Here is a 16,352-nt window from a genome sequence, read left to right as displayed (position 1 = left end):
ACAGTCAGGGTATACTGGGATATATACTGAGAAGAAAAAGGCACTCTGATTTTAACACAGCTCCTCCAGAATTCAAAGTCTGCTATTTGGGAATTGGTTTAACTACATTTTCAAAGACTCGATTTATTTGGTCTTACCACAAGAGCAGGTTCTTCAGTTTCTGAAAGGTAGCTTAGGCTGAGTAGTGACTAGCTGGATGCTTCCTAAAGAGAGTAGAGACATGTACTTGGACTTCCTATGTACAAATATCAGCAAATGAAGAAACAAATTTTAAAATGGGTGTAATTATTTGCAGAAATGGGCATCAGAATTGTAATAGGCAAAGTTTTGCCTACACTAATTAAAAATGGAGGAAAAGAGTGGCAAGAGTGGTTAGCTACAGAAATCAGAAGAGACCTAAAGGCCCTCTACTCTGGCTTTCTAATGTCAGGAAAGACCATACATCCACCAGCCAATCTGATGCGTGGAAAATATCTTCCAGACTCCAGATCAGTCTGACCCTGGTTGTGAAAAAAAACCTATCCATCAAATTACGCCATGTGAAGTTTTAGGAGTCATTTCTCTGTGGCACTGTTAGGGATTCACAGGTTTGGAACTAGGAATTTGGTGGCATATGAACTGGTCAGGCCTGGTGTAGGTACTGGGAGGTTGGGCCTTTGGTCCTGGCCTGATGGGCAATTTTGGCTCTCATGCTTCATTTTTTATTATTCAACCACTCACTGCATCCCTTTCTAGGTACAGTCAAAGGGTACAACCCTGGTGAGAACTAGAGACACAAGCAGAGAAAAAACTCAATAGTACGAGGACTGGGAGAAGAAAGAGCAGCATCTTCTCAAGCAAGCTGCCGACCCCAATTGTTGCAGGGAAAATAAAGTTGGAGGAGCGGGTTGCTGCTTTACAAAACTTCCAGGACCCAATTTGAATAGGGTTGCCAGGTCCCACTTCTGTACTGGCAGGAAGTTTTGGTGGCGGAGGCTGAGGAGGGGGGGTTTGGGGAGGGCAGGGACTTCAAAGCCCTAGCGTCCAATTGTCAAGGTGGCCATTTTCTCCAGGGAAACTGATCTCTATCGGCTGGAGATCAGTTGTAACAGCAGGAGATCTCTAGCTAATACCTGGAGGTTGGCAACCCTAAATTCGAAACACTGGTATGTATAAGCTACTGGAAAGTATATCTTGTCCTGAGCTTGGTGGCAAGAAACAGGAAATACTCCCAAACCAAAGGAAGGAGGTCTTATTAATCTAGGTTTCCAGGGAAGCCTTCTCAGCACTCCCAAGCCTTGTGAACACTTCCTGCACCCTCCCCTCTCTTATGCAAAGGTCTGCTCTTTTCATTGTGCATACAATGTGATCGCTGGTTTGACACTGCAGGCTACACTGGTTTTATGAAGGATTAAATGCCACCTGAGACATATTTATCCTAAATAAATCACAAATGGTAAACTGCAGCATGTCAATGTCGACACCCTGTACTGCAGCGGAAAGGTTAGCCATACAGGGCTGAGCACAGCGGAGAATTAGCATCCAAGCCACAAGACCAGAGGGCTCCAGTTAACAGGCAAAACGATCAAGAAGAAATCTTTTCAATGAAAAACATCCCTTTGAGCATCTGTGAGAATCTTGCAGAGGGCCATCATTTTGTAAAGGTCACCTTTTTCCCTGATAACAAACGGGAGTTGATCCTGTCACTGTTTGCTGAAGACAGTGTTTAAAAAAAAAGAAGTGAGCGGCCTGTCACTTTTAAGAAGGATGAGCGACTCACACTCGGCTAATTACGAATCTCGGCGTCTTTCTTGAAATTTTACTCTCTCTCTTTTTTTTTTTTGGCTGATCGGAGACATCTGACCTGAAAAATAAAAACAACAACAAACCCTCCTCCACCTTGAGAAGTGTGTGTTTCATGCAGCACCTTGAGAAATAGACGTTTAAGTACCGTACTTTCTTCCAGAGGAGAATACAGCACCCAGGCTTCCCTATATTTTACTCTGTGATGTACACTGAATGTATTTTTTCTTGGTTAATACCCTTTGCACCCTAACCAATTAGAAAGCACACTGAATATGTGTCAGTGCAATTCTAAGCAGAGTTTTTGGGGCACTTTCGCACATGCCGAATAATGCACTTTCAATCCACTTTCAATGCACTTTGCAGATGGATTTTACTGTGAGAAACGGCAAAATCAACTTGCAAACTATTGGCTGTTACCGCACTAGGTATTCCCAGCGATGTATTAAGAGTTTGAAAATGTTATAAAAAATACTGTTTGCACTTTGTTTGGCCCCTTTAGCTGTGAAGATGTCTTCCAACCGTTTTTTAGCTGTGGCATCCAAAAACCCTTTTAAAGCGATGTTTTTTATAACATTTTCAAACTCTTAATACATCGCTGGGAATACCTAGTGCGGTAACAGCCTATTGTTAAAGTGCATTTAAAGTGGATTGAAAGTGCAGTATTCAGCATTTGTGAAAGCACTCATACCCTCTAAGTCCACTGACTTGCATGGACATCAAAAGGTGTCATTCTGTTTAGGAGGGCACCCCAAGAAATCTAGCTATTTCTTTTGTTCATTCACCTAGCAAGCTACCCACCCAGCCAGAAAGATATATAGACCTGGTAGACCAGGCTGAACAGTTTGGAATCCACCAGCCATGCATGGCACCCAATAGCGGTTCAATAAACCTCCTCTTTTTGGCCTGCTCAGGACTGTAAAAATAGAGGGGCTATAAAGCTACGGTTGCCAGCTCTGGATTGGGAAATAACTAGAGAATTTTGGGATGGAGCCTGAGAAGGGTGAGGTTTGGGGAGGGGAGGGACTTCAATGCCATAGAGTCCTATTGCCAAAGTGGCCATTTTCTTCAGGTGAACTGATCTCTATTGGCTGGAGATCAGTTGTAATAGTGGGAGATCTTCAGGTAATACCTGGATGTACGCAACCTTATATAAAGCATTAGGTACTGTATTCAGTTCAGTGCTGGCTAGTGACAGTCAGCATTATCTTTCTCAGCAAAGCTAACTGTGATTAATATTAAAAATCATGATAATTCTTTTACTGCTATCTTTTTTATTGGAAAGAACAAAAAAAGTCTATTACAATTTTTTTAGAGGAACAGAAGTATTTGAATCTGAAACACCTCTTTTCAACAGGAACTTAAATTGAACAATCATCACTTATCCACCATTAGATAATCGATATTCTGATCCAGCAAAAAAACTCATGCTCAACTTTCTTCCACTTGTTGAGGTCCTTGTCAGAATTTTAAAGTAACAAAAAAACGTCTGCAATTCTCTAATGTTTCAAAAAGTCATTCCCAAAATGAACTGCAAAACAGTATTCATGTAAAGCACTATTGGTAAAAGAAAAATCAAAACATCAAATGAACATTTCAAATGAAAAAGGTATTGACAAAAAATTAAATTGAACTTACTGGCACAAAAGCCTTCTGAATCAAGACAGGTTTTTTGTGTGTGAATATTTCAATTTTCACATTGAGTTGTGTTGGTAATAAAGAATTCTGCTTGTTAAATCCAATGGGGGACAACTGCAAAAAGGTCATTTTTAAAAAGGTAGCACAAACATATAATGAAATTACAACATCAGGAACATTGGATTTTAAATAGGGAAATCTAGGTTGTAAGAGCTTGGAATGCCTGGATGACTTTTTGAATGGAAAATTATTGTACATACAGAAGACAACTTTAAACTACCAACTGTTATTGCTAGGTGACGTGAGTGCATTTACTTTTAATTTGCTCTCAGTTTGCAAAGCGAGAAACATGTCAAGTTTAACATAATTGATTGAAAAAACAACAAAAGTAAAGATTAGGCCATCATAATGCAGTGAAATGCTGATTCAATGAATTAAATTTATACCTTTGGTTGCTGCACCTTTTGATTTTATTTTGTACATCTTTTAATGTTTGTAACTTTTTGACAATTTCTAACCATGTCTTTGTTCCAAGACAAACAGAATCTCCTTTCTGTTGAGCATTCCCAGCTGACATTAACTTCAGACAGAACATGTTGAATATCTGGATAGAAGAATATCATTCAAGAGCGCTGAAAAATTAAATATAATGTCTCCAAGTGTCCCATTTTTATCCCCCACCAAAGCTGTAAGAACTCTAATTATTTCATACTTCCTGTAATCCATTACTGTTTATTTGGTCCTGGATAATAGCTGTTTGTGAACCCTCCTCTGTATAAATGACCATACTAGCAAGGTGTTCACCATTTCCATCAGAAGATATACTATTAGAGTTTACAAGAGTGCTAGCCTGAAAAATCTCTTGAGGCTCATCTGCGTCTATCACAGTATGTGAATATACTCCAGACTCATCCTCCAACTGCTGCGGCAATCCTGTTACTATGTAATGGGTTGCACCTTCAGAGAAGTTGTTGTTAGAATCCTGAACCATGGCTTGAGCTATTTCCTCTGTGACGATGATCTGTGAAATTTCTCCATCAGGCCCAACCAAGTCCATATGTTCACTCTGGACACTGAGGGTATGGCTGCCGGCTTCTTGCATTATTATCTGAGAACCTTCTCTAGCCACCATATGCACAGTCCCTTCCTCGTTCAAAATAACCTGGGTGACACCTTCTTTCATCAGCTGGTCTGCTGCTGCTGTATCGCATACAGCGAACTGTAACATTCCTTCGACCATTTTCTTGAAGGTGACCTGCGCTCTCTCTTGAGATGCAATTATGGTAGATGGGTGCACAACTTGCGTTACTACTTCCACAGGTTGTCTCTCTTCATCAGTCCCTTGAATTTCATGGAAAATCTGTGCTTCCTGAACTATGCTGTCATTAGAAACAATGTGTGCTTCTGGATTCGAGATCTGCAACACATCTTTGTGATCAAGCTGTGTCCTGTCCGGGAGTCCTGCTTTGTTCTCTGTGTCGCCAAGCTCTGTTACAGCACAAAGCAAGGCATCTAAGGCTGAGGCAGACTTCGGTGGGTGTAGTCTTGTAACCTCTGATGGGTCTAAAATCTCCTGCCTCATTATCTGCTGTACCATAGCATTGCTGGAGTCTGAAGCTGTTTCTATGGAAACAGCATCTCCAATATCAGTCCCTCCTAGAGGGCCTTCAACGACGACCACTTGTGTCTTCCCATCTGGCAACTGTTCAGTGAGTATTTGTCCTGGAATCATGCTGCTCACTTGAGAGCCGCTTTGACTGGTGGTTATAACTTGTCCATCCTCAGTAATATGAACCACCCTTGCCACTTGGCCAGCCATGGCCAATGTCTGAAGTGTAGCTGCTGCTGTTTCCTCAACTGAGGCATCAATTGAAAAATCACTATCATAGCCTTGAATAATAATCACTTGCTGAACTTGTTCTGTGGATGGTAGTTGTCTTCCATCACTCTGAAGAAACTTCTCTTTAATTGGAGAAATTTCTCCCAGGGCTACTGTGGTAAAAGGGCTAGTGGTTTCTACAAACGTAGCTCCTTGACCCTTCAGCCGACATTCGTAGGACTTAGAAACTATGCCTAGAAAAAAAGAAGAGAAGGTTCAAAAATGTCAAGACAGAATAAAAAACAATTCCCTTGCTCAAAACAATGAAAGGATATCTAATATATGCTAATGATATTAATCCACATTTTAGTCTCCATTTATATTTTATATTAGCACAGCCACTTATACAAAATTAAACAGTCAGGCTCATTCTCACAAGATGACCCTTGTTGGGACTATCTAGTTTAGAATCCCATTTGCAAAAAGATTTCCGAAGGCTGCATCTTCAGACAAGCACTCTGGGACTTGAATGGAGAACCTTTAAGTTCTGAGGCTGAGACCCTACAGCTTGTGTAGCTGCTTCATGGGTCACAGTAATACATTGACTGAAGACATTTTTAATCTTTAATCAAAAAGCATTCTGGCTTTTACTTTTTAACCTTTTAACTAACTGGTTACATTTGCATGCTCCAAAAACTCATGAGCTGAAGCTTTTTGAGGGATTATGTTTCTTTTAATTGAGAAATGGCATACATTTAATAATAAAAAAATAACTGTTGTTGTTAGAAAGCCACCTTTAATGTTTTCTTATTCATTACATTTGAGAACATGAAATATTCCCAACTGCAGTAATACATGCCAGAGCCAAAATAGTTTCAAAGAGAGACATGTTTGTTGACACTGATATCATCTGATCCATTTCGATATAGTGCTTGTTGTCACTATAATTTCACTCTGAAAGGCAAACTATTTGCTAGATTCAGATACAAACTGGAAGAAAAAGTCACTTTAAATTATTTTTGCATCATATTTTGTGCAGCAAAGAGGGAACTGATATATCTTTGTGTGAGGTCCAAAATCTTCACCCATTCACAACCCCATCAATCAATCATTTAATCAGCAATTAAAGTTTTGGATGATTGCTGAAAGCTTGGAATAATTGTCGAAAGTTCGCAGAGCCAGTTCTGAAGAAAATACATAAAACATTCCTTCCAATTCAGAGTTGCCTGACTTTGAACATACAACCAACATGGTGATGTAGTGTAAGATGATTTTCATAAAGAGGTGGAGGCGCATTTTATGCCATTGTTAACTATTAAGAGGAAATGATAAAAAGTTTAGAAAAAACCATCGCTGCAAGCTGTGGGAGCCATTGCCCAGTGATGCAGCATTTGTTTTGCAGACAGAAAGTCCTCAATCCAATCTGTAGCATCTCCATTTAAAAGGATCAGGTAGCAGGTGATGTGAAAGACCTCTACCACGAACCCTGGAGAGCTGCTGCCAGTCAAAACAGACACGGCTGACCTTTACACACTGATGGTCTGATGCAGTAGGCCTGGGCAGATGACCCTTCTGTGCAATGACTTAGTGCCCTTGATCAGAAATGTTCAGAAAGTGGCATCACTGATCATGGGGAGAGGGTATATGAGCAAGCGCTTCCTCCACATGTAGACAACTTGGTGATTGAGCGGGGGCGGGGGTTCACTCTCGCACTCTCGGGTGGTGAGCCAATGTGTGGATGAGTTGCCTGCACAAAGCTAGTATTCATGTATTCATATTACAATGTGTGTATACCGTAGTATTCATCAGCTGTGAATGAAGGGGAGGGGCTGTGGCTCAGTGGTAAAGCATCTGCTTGGAATGCAGAGGGTCCCAGGTTCAATCCCTGGCATCTCCAGTTAAAGGGACTAGGCAGGTAGGTGATGTGAAAGACCCATCTGAGGCCCTGGAGAGCCGCTGCTGGTCTGAGTAGACAATACTGACTTTGATGGACAAAGGGTCTGATTCAGCGTAAGGCACCTTCATGTGTTCATGTGTTCATATGAGCACAAGGTATGCAAGACACTAGCTGGAAAACATTAAAACATTCTGCAGTGTTTCCTACGTTAAATCCTGAACACTACGTGTACTGAAAAGACTTCTCTGACTCCAAAATCCAGCTCCTAGGGGCCGGTGGAACCTCAACACAGTCTGAAGCAAAGGCCTGCAGGAGGTCTGTAATGGGGAGAAGTATAATCAGAAATCTAATGGAAGAGGAAGTACCATTTGTCGAAGAGGAATGAAGCACAGCATTCAACCCAATGGCTTCTCAGCTGAACATATAACTGCAAACAAGCCCATGGAGCTTTGAGAAGATTTAACCCAGGCTTAATTTTATCACACAAGTAATGTGCAAATGGGAAAGATGTAATAGTACATCCCCCCATGGTGGAGGTAAACTCTGACCCAGAACTGGTCTGTCTCCTGTTCTGGATGGTGTTGCACTCCCCCTAGAGGAGCAAGTTCATAGCTTGGAGGATCTGCTTTACCTGGGTCTTCTGTTGGGTGAACAAGTGGCAGTGGTGGCCAGGGGTGCCTTTCACCAACTTTGGCTGGTGAGCCAAGAGCAGCTGTTTCTGGGCATGAAATGTCTTGCCACTGTGGTGCATGCTCTGGTAACATCTAGATGATATTACTGTAATGAAATCTATGTGGAACTGCCATTGAAGACTGTTCAGAAGCTACAGTTGGTACAGAATGCTGCAGTCAGAATGCTTTAACTTAGTAATGCAACTCTATTCTTTATGTAGTCTTAAAACTCTTCAGGAATGTTATTTTGATTGTATTTTGGCACTATAAATGTTTCGGTGTTTTTCCTCAGCTTTATTCTAATTTTTGATATTAACAATTCATGGTATGTACCACAATCAGCTCCTGGTCTTATATTAGCAGAGAGAACCGAGCTTCTCTATCTTCTGCTTCAAATTATGTACATAAGAACATAAGAAAGGCCCTGCTAGATCAGACCAAGGCCCCCTCAAGTCCAGCAGTCTGTTCACACAGTGGCCAACCAGGTGCCTCTAGGAAGCCCCCAAAGAAGACTGCAGCAGCACCATCCTGCCTGTGTTCCAAAGCACCTAATATAATAGGCATGCTCCTCTGATCCTGGAGATAATAGGTGTGCATCATGACTAGTATCCAGTTTAACTAATAGCCATGAATACCCCTCTCCTCCATGAATATGTCCACTCTCCTCTTAAAGCCTTCCAAGTTGGCAGCCATCACTTCCATTTGCGTAATCTATTTGATTTCTGTACTGGCCATCCTATGATGTCTACGTACACAATTGTTCGGTTGCCTGAAACGTGTTTGGAATGAACAACTTGTTTTCACAGAATTCGATGAGTCACTCTCCAGCTTAATTTTGTGCTCCTAGCCCAACTTTTCCGACTCACTTCACATTAATGGCTTGCTGGGAGCCACCACACATGCGATCTGCATTGTAGCAAACCCTAAATTCAACACGCGTCCAAATAACATTTTTCTCCCAAGACCAGAGTCATAGGTAGCCTAGGATTTGATATTTTAAGAACAGAATATGATGGTAACCTGAAATAATGCAGATCCCTACTAAACAAAAAAAAAATCTGCTATGATGTTACACAGGATTGTTAAATATTAGATCTGAAGCCTTAGTGGCTATTTTTGGTAAGGAAAATTAACAATTCAAGGTATTAAAAAGTTTCCAAAGTGATATTGCACAACCGATCTGGCATGTACTTCTGAATTAAATGTTGACAAGGAAAAGCTATAGGAAAGTACTTAATGGTGTCTGCCGTTTGATAACTATGCTCGTGTCTCTCTCTGTGGGCATAAGCATACTCAAGGCACCCAACATGGCACAAGAGCAGAAGGGGGGAAATCAACACAAAGGGACAATTATTTTCTTAAACTGGTCCCAGTTTCATCATAGAACCGGTGTAATTAATTCTCTAAGGATTCCAGCTTTTGTTGACATGATGTAAGATGAGCCTTAGAATGATACGGCCTCAAATCAAAACGCCACCACAAACCCTATTTTTCTGTAGCTATCGGTCAAAATAATTCCTCAGATCAGAATCTTACACTGGACACACACATTGTGACATAAGCGAGTGGGCTGGAATGGAGGACAAAGGGGAAGAAGATAAAGACACACGTTCCTCCCCTTAGCTTCAGGGGTAAATGCTGCATCTGTGAATTTATGCATCTCCGGTCTTTACTCAGCAATTGAATGGGAAGTCTCTTGGGGGCTGAGTTATCCTGTAAATTCCTTGCAGCACTGATAATTATGCCATTCTGACTGCTTGCTTAATCTATTTGAATCCAGAGGTGAGTTAAGCCACTTCCTGACCATTAAAGTAAACTACATGGGTAAATACTGCTGTCACTAAAGGGGTGTGATGAAGCTTAACTACACCAACATCTTAACCTCGGCTCTGTGCAACCCCAGCTATTCCATCACAGTTCATAAATGCGATTGCAGGTCCATCTTTTGATTCAGCAATTTAATAACTTCGAGTGCTGTCAGTAGTGCTTTGAAAAATGGATCCTATAAAATGTAACAGCCTCAATCAGATTGTAAAAGATTCACCCACTGAAGATTCTTCCATTTCAACTATAATGAATTAATGTTGAGCTGTGTAGAAGTTCAAGTGTCAGTTAAACTAATGGGAATCTGTACTGTAAGTTTAAATTTTAACTGGACCAAAAATTTATTGGGAACATCAACTTCAATTTTAGTGATCTTCATGGTAAATGTAAAATGTAGAACTGAATGGATTTCCTTTGTGTTGAAAGGAGGGAATCTAATAGAAAAAATATGCATTGTAAAGGTGTATTTTGAGTGTTAGTTACGGCAAAGCATTTTTTTTAATGTATCTATAGTATTTTTTTAAACTTCAGTTAGCTACACAACATTTAATTAGAAACATAGCTGCCCCATATGCAACATCAAGTAATGCTGTACTACTAAATTCTTATATTTAAACAATTTATTTGAGACCTGTGCTCGTGGGGAAGAATTGAGACAATTTTGCTACAGCAAATCTGAAACTCAGACATAGACCTGTTATTATAATAAAACTATACTTGCCGCTGATGGCCTGTCATTGTAATGTGAAAATGAACAGAAATCCTTTCTAAAATGACAAAGCACAATGATGCAAGTACCCTACCCAGAAAAAAAAACACAACATAGAGGTGTTTCATATCTTCAGGTACCATGATCACAGAACTGGTTTCTTTCCAAGAAATTATGTATTTTCAACAGATCTCTTATTTATCAGCTGGCATTTTTACCTATCCTTATTTGAAAAACCAAACGTGTCAAATATTTTCTGTAGATTAAATTCATATTTGCACATTCAAAGGCCACCTACTTCGAAAAATGGGATATAAGATATGGGGTTTTTTCCCCTGAAGGTGTAATGCAATTAATGTATGGTATATATGATGTTTAGCTGTGTGCTTGAACCCAGAAACTGACTCCTTTCCGTTGTGTGTCTGTATTATTTTTGTTACAGGCTTCATTCCACTGTCCTTCTGCCCTCCCAGAATAAATACTTTATTCTTTTGTTAAGCTCACATTTAATTAAAATGTACAGGATTTGTGCAGTCAACTCGAATGAAACAAATAAAACAAGGGCCCCCTCTCTTGAAGGCATACGTTGTGAATGAAAAATGTCATTACAGTCTAAAATTTTTTGCCGTAAACAGGGCCTACAGAGGGAAGTTTCCCCTGTAATGACATCCATAAAATACACAAATGGCACTTTTAGTACCATCCTGAATATGGCATTTTCTGTGCTCTACACACAATCTAAATGGTTTGATCATAGAGCATAATACTCCATTGGGTTTATAGAACAATCAATGTTCCATAAAATGATGTATTTATCCAATAGTAGGCTCAGCAGTTACTGGTGTATGACATTGTAGGACACTGGCTTTGTGCTCTTCGGCAGCACACATGCTGGCTGTAAAACTTATCTAACACTACTTCAACAACTTCATCTCATCTGTGTCAAGTAATTTGTTGAAGCCTCAGCTTGGCTTAAAAAAAACTTGTAATAAAAATTCATAGAATTTTCAAGAGAATGAAAGCTGATGACAATAGAAAGGTCACATTGTGTCTCCACTAAAGGGGTCAAGGGTCATTTGCAGTTCTAAAACAGAAAGTAGATTTCATGCATCGTGTAGCAGATAAAGATGGCATTAAAAAGACTTGCCTGCGAAAGTAATGCATAACATGTCAGGAAAGTCTGGGTTAATGCAATATTGCGAGTAAACCTTTGCTTGTTCTTTTTCTTAACAAGCATACAATTTAGACTTCTAAGAATATAGTCAGGCTATGCAAAATGCCCTCATCAAATTGAAATCAAGAGATTGGGACATGAAGTATTAAGCAATATATACATAAAAGTTTTTTTTTAAATCATGACTCTAAAACTCTTCTAAATATATGTTTTTCTAAGGTTTTACTTGATGGGCAGTGTGAAGCCATAACCAAAATAACCATTTTTTTCTGAATTTCAAATTTTCAAACAAAACAAAACAAAACCCTTAACATCTAAGAAAACTGTATGACTTTATACAATGCCCATATCTTGGCAGAAGAGCTTTCAGCATGTACAACAGACAACAATTTCCGCAGCCCATTCCTGAGGGGGAAGAAGGAAGTAGAAAAGCCATGCTCAGTGAGCAGAGTACAGCTAGTGGTTTGTTAGATCCACATGTATAATTACAAATTGATCAAGTGAAATAACATTGTTGATGTCTCCCGGTGCCCAGGGTTTTCCAAAACACTGTGCCAAAAATTCAGCAGGAGGGTGAAATATCTTCCATTTTTCAGTTCACTGACAAAATAGCTGACTCTTATGCATCTGCATTTGTAAACACCTTAAGAGAGAATAAAGAAGAGGTCTAAAAGCAGTGGTTGATATCTGGGCTATCATTAGGGTTGCCAGGTCACCCCTCTCCTCCAATGGGAGATTTTTGGGGCAGGGATTGCATGCATGCGAGTGGGGCAATCCCATCACTTTCAGTTTACTCCCGGAAGTGCTGCAGCACAATGGGATGATTTACCACTCAAAACCCAATTTGAGTGTTAAATCATCCCCTCCCTTCCGGAAGTAAACTGGAACTGAAGAGATCGCATTGCTTGCAGCACGCACACCCGCAGTCCTTGCTCTTAGCTGGCTGATGGATTCCAAGCTGTCTAGTAACACTAGCTAGCATCACTGGTGAAATGAAATACAAATATTGTCTAGTGATTAAATGGTGAGTTAAGGGAATATCCTAGATAGTATGTGTGTGTGTGAAGTGCCGTCAAGTCGCAGCTGACTTATGGCGACCCTTTTGGGGTTTTCATGGCAAGAGACTAACAGAGGTGGTTTGCCAGTGCCTTCCTCTGCACAGCAACCCTGGTATTCCTTGGTGGTCTCCCATCCAAATACTAAGCAGGGCTGACCCTGCTTAGCTTCTGAGATCTGACGAGATCAGGCTAGCCTGGGCCATCCAGGTCAGGGCCCTAGATAGTATACAACCTGTAAATTTAACCAGTGGTTATTGATTATTTTAACCATGCCCATCTAAGTACAGAATTATATGACTACTGTTTGGGCATGCAGTACAGATCAGCTGAAAGTGTGCAAAGCCTTTTTCCAAGATGCCATTTCCTCCATGAGATCTGATCTCTATGGACTAGAGGCCAGTTGTAATTCTGGAAGAATTCCAGACCCCACCTGGAGGTTGGTAAACATACTTAGAAGTGCCTTATACATTCTTTAAATAAACTATACTGGGAATAGCTTATGAAAAAGGATTCTTAGATCCGCTCTGAGACAAATGGGAGAATTCAAATAAAATTCCTTCTGCCTGATGTCCAGTTCCCACATACAGCTATTTGCCTGAGTAACCGCTTGAAGTTCAGTCATGAGGAGTCTGCTGCATGTGGTAAGCTGACAGTCCCATGTGCTTTTGCACAAAATTAAACTGGTCCATTATAGGATTGTGCATATTGATCTACCCAAACCGAAAATAAACCTGAAATTAGCCGTTTCAGCAATATTTGGGTTTTGGGTTGACCGAGTATCAAAACCTGGGAATCTGCCCAAAGCCGCATAGCCGATTCCTGAAAAAGCCGAATAATTATTTAGCTTTTTTGGATTCAGTTATTTACCTTTGCTCAGATGCATGGCTCTGTGCTTTCTCCCATTTTTCTATCTTGTGTTAGGGTCCCATAGTTGGGGCCCTTTTGAGGTAAGGGTCATGTAATTGGAGCCAACTTGGTCTGACCAACAATCAACTTTCAGGGGATTAATAAAGATGGGGCTCACCTAGTCCCGTCCAGAGGGATATGTGTGTGTGTGAAGTGCCGTCAAGTCGCAGCCGACTTATGGCGACCCCTTTTGGGGTTTTCATGGCAAGAGACTAACAGAGGTGGTTTGCCAGTGCCTTCCTCTGCACAGCAACCCTGGACTTCCTTGGTGGTCTCCCATCCAAATACTAACCAGGGCTGACCCTGTTTAGCTTCTGAGATCTGACGAGATCAGGCTAGCCTGGGCCATCCAGGTCAGAGCCCAGAGGGATATACCCTCCAACTAAAAAGAACCGGCTTCAACAGCTGCTCACACCACCAGGCTTCCAAAGGAGACTTTCTCACCCGCACGGATGACAGTCTTCTTCACAACAGCCCTCATGGTTGAGACTTCGTCTGGCTCCGATATCACCCCCCCAAAAAACCTGCTCTCAAACTGAAGGTCGCCCCGTGTAGAAGCTTCGTTTCCCAGCACAGTGACCATCTTTTAAAATCAGATTTTTTATTATTATAATAAAGGACTATTCACAGGATGTCATTTGCCACCAAAAGAAATGTTTTCTTGCATTTGAGCCATTTTCCTCAGTTTGAAAGCTAATTTGTATGGACATCATGCTATGTGCCCCAGATACGAAGGGAGCCCCCAGACTTTGATGTGCCAGCCTGCCAATCGGCTCTTTCCACCAGTCCTCAGCAAAACAGAACTTTTGAACCTGAAAACTGAAGGAAAGCTCAGCTCGTAAATGCCTGGAGGATGGGATGACCCCTTTGCTGGCCCATAAAATTGGCCCCCCAGTCCCAAAGTTCACCAAACTTCGATGACTGTCTAAGGAGAGTTCCTTGCAGCCATGCTGCAAATTTGGTGACTCTAACTCCAAAAATGCCCCCACAGGAGCTTTGAAAAAAAATCCCCATAGACTATAACGGGCCTGGATTTTTTTGGTAAACCCAGAAATAAGCTGAATACCCATATTTACCAGTATGGGTATTCAGCTTATTCCAGGTTTACTGGGGAAAAATGGGCCCAATAAACCTGAATTCAAAATTTACTTTTTTTTTTTTTTGCACAACCCTAGTCTATTATAATATCTCCACTCCATAATGGCTGAAGAGGTGAATAAAGAAGAATAACAGTATTGCTGCTATGCTCTTCCCAGCTCGGTTTTCTTCCTGCAGCCAGGAGAAGGGTGGAGGGGAGTACATGGACAGTTCTCAGCATTGACAATAACTTTGGAACAGGGTAGCTTCCCATACTGTCAAACACTGAAAGGTTGGTACAGGTTCCCAATGTTTCCAGCGTAAGAAACAATTTGAACGCCAAGGGGCAAACTGGACACCATGAAGCCACATCCCAGCTGAATGCTCTAATCAATGAATTCATAAGTTTGAATACAAAATTCATTTTTGCACCAGTTCTTGCTATATTGTCAGCACTTATGCAACTTACTTCTGGATTTGGGGAGAAGAAGGGTTATTAGAGGAGCAAAATGGAGGCAAGCAAGATCTCCCATTATGAACAACTGCCAGAATGCACATGTGCCGATGGTAGCCAGGGATGAGAAGTAGGAATCTTCCCGCAATGTGCACTGATCCCACATGGAGACAAAACAGGCAACTGATTTATTTACTTTAAAAAAACTCTTTTTTGGCTTGTGTTATTCTGCAAGCCTCCATGTACATTGACGGTGTTACATATACAATATATAACAAAACTACAACTAATAATTGTAATAATAAATAATTTACAGTCCAGTATTCTGTTCTCCAGGTGATCCAACTAAGAATTTTGGGGCCTTTCAAATATATATTCAACTCGCCTACTTACGTTTTCTTGTTAGGGCGCTAAAACCTATTACTGTCATAACTTGCTAGTCATATCTACGCTTCATTTATAAATGGAAGCACGTTACAGTGTATTGTCATATCTTTCCAAAGCAAATTATAGGGAATAACCATTTGTCTTCATTGCAGACGCTTTCTTACGTATGGAAGAAAACAAACCACTATTCAACAACTGCACAGAGGCACCATTAAAATCAGATTTACAGTAAACAGAACCTGCAGCTGGGGTAAAACACTAACTGTTAGTATTTTAATTATCAGCAATGCTTTTGGAGGTCTAACATCTGCTCACAGCCAAACAGCAGCAGCTGCTGGTGTACACTTAAAACAATGAGAATTTCCCCTATAAATATTAAAACGTATCATGTGTTGTGTATTCAGTGCCTATTAAGCTAGCCACGTCTACAGGACATTTTGAACTCTTTATTTCTTGTGGCTAAATTCATGAAGGGCTGACCCCTTCAAAAGAATGAGAGCCAAAGACAGCAAAAATACTTGAGCCTGTAAATTGAAAATGTTTAGAGTTAGTAGTAGAGGTCACCCACTATCAAGATGCTGCCACTAAATGCTTACAAAACATCAACAATAAGTTCAGATCATTGTGATCCTCAGTAACTTCAAGGACAGGGGCTCTTCAGAAAACTCAGTGAAGAGCTATACTTCACAGAGAGCTATAAAATGGAACACACAAACGATTTTCTAGAATTGTAAGAATGTACTTATTTATATTTATTTGGATATTTATAGCCTGCTTTTCTCCCCAAACCAGCTTATGTTATCATTACATAGGGTTGCCGGGTCCCTCTTCAGCACTGGTGAGAGGTTTTTGGGGGTGGAGCCTGAGGAAGGCAGGGTTTGGGGAGGGACCTTAACGCCATAGAGTCCAGTGGCCAAAGAGGCCATTTTCTCCAGGTGAACTGATCTCTATCGGCT

The 16,352-nt window shown here is 40.7% G+C and overlaps 1 protein-coding gene and 1 non-coding gene across 2 annotated transcripts in view; one reads left to right on the top strand and one right to left on the bottom strand.

Annotated features, from left to right (window-relative positions):
- Positions 1-4,060: 4,060 nt before the first annotated feature.
- The window catches only part of ZNF407 (zinc finger protein 407), a 406,301-nt gene continuing 394,009 nt past the window's right edge, over positions 4,061-16,352 (bottom strand). Inside the window, exon 8 of the mRNA XM_056854466.1 lies at positions 4,061-5,493. Coding sequence (XP_056710444.1) covers positions 4,127-5,493 — 1,367 coding nt within the window. The 3' untranslated portion in view covers positions 4,061-4,126. The remainder of the gene's footprint in view (positions 5,494-16,352) is intronic.
- On the top strand, positions 7,065-7,136 carry TRNAS-GGA (transfer RNA serine (anticodon GGA)). The gene has a single exon. It is a non-coding gene; the product is annotated as a tRNA-Ser (tRNA).

The sequence above is a fragment of the Euleptes europaea genome, chromosome 8 (assembly GCF_029931775.1).
Source record: "Euleptes europaea isolate rEulEur1 chromosome 8, rEulEur1.hap1, whole genome shotgun sequence".
NCBI classification, from domain to species: domain Eukaryota; kingdom Metazoa; phylum Chordata; class Lepidosauria; order Squamata; family Sphaerodactylidae; genus Euleptes; species Euleptes europaea.
This window is presented reverse-complemented; position numbering and strand designations above follow the sequence as displayed.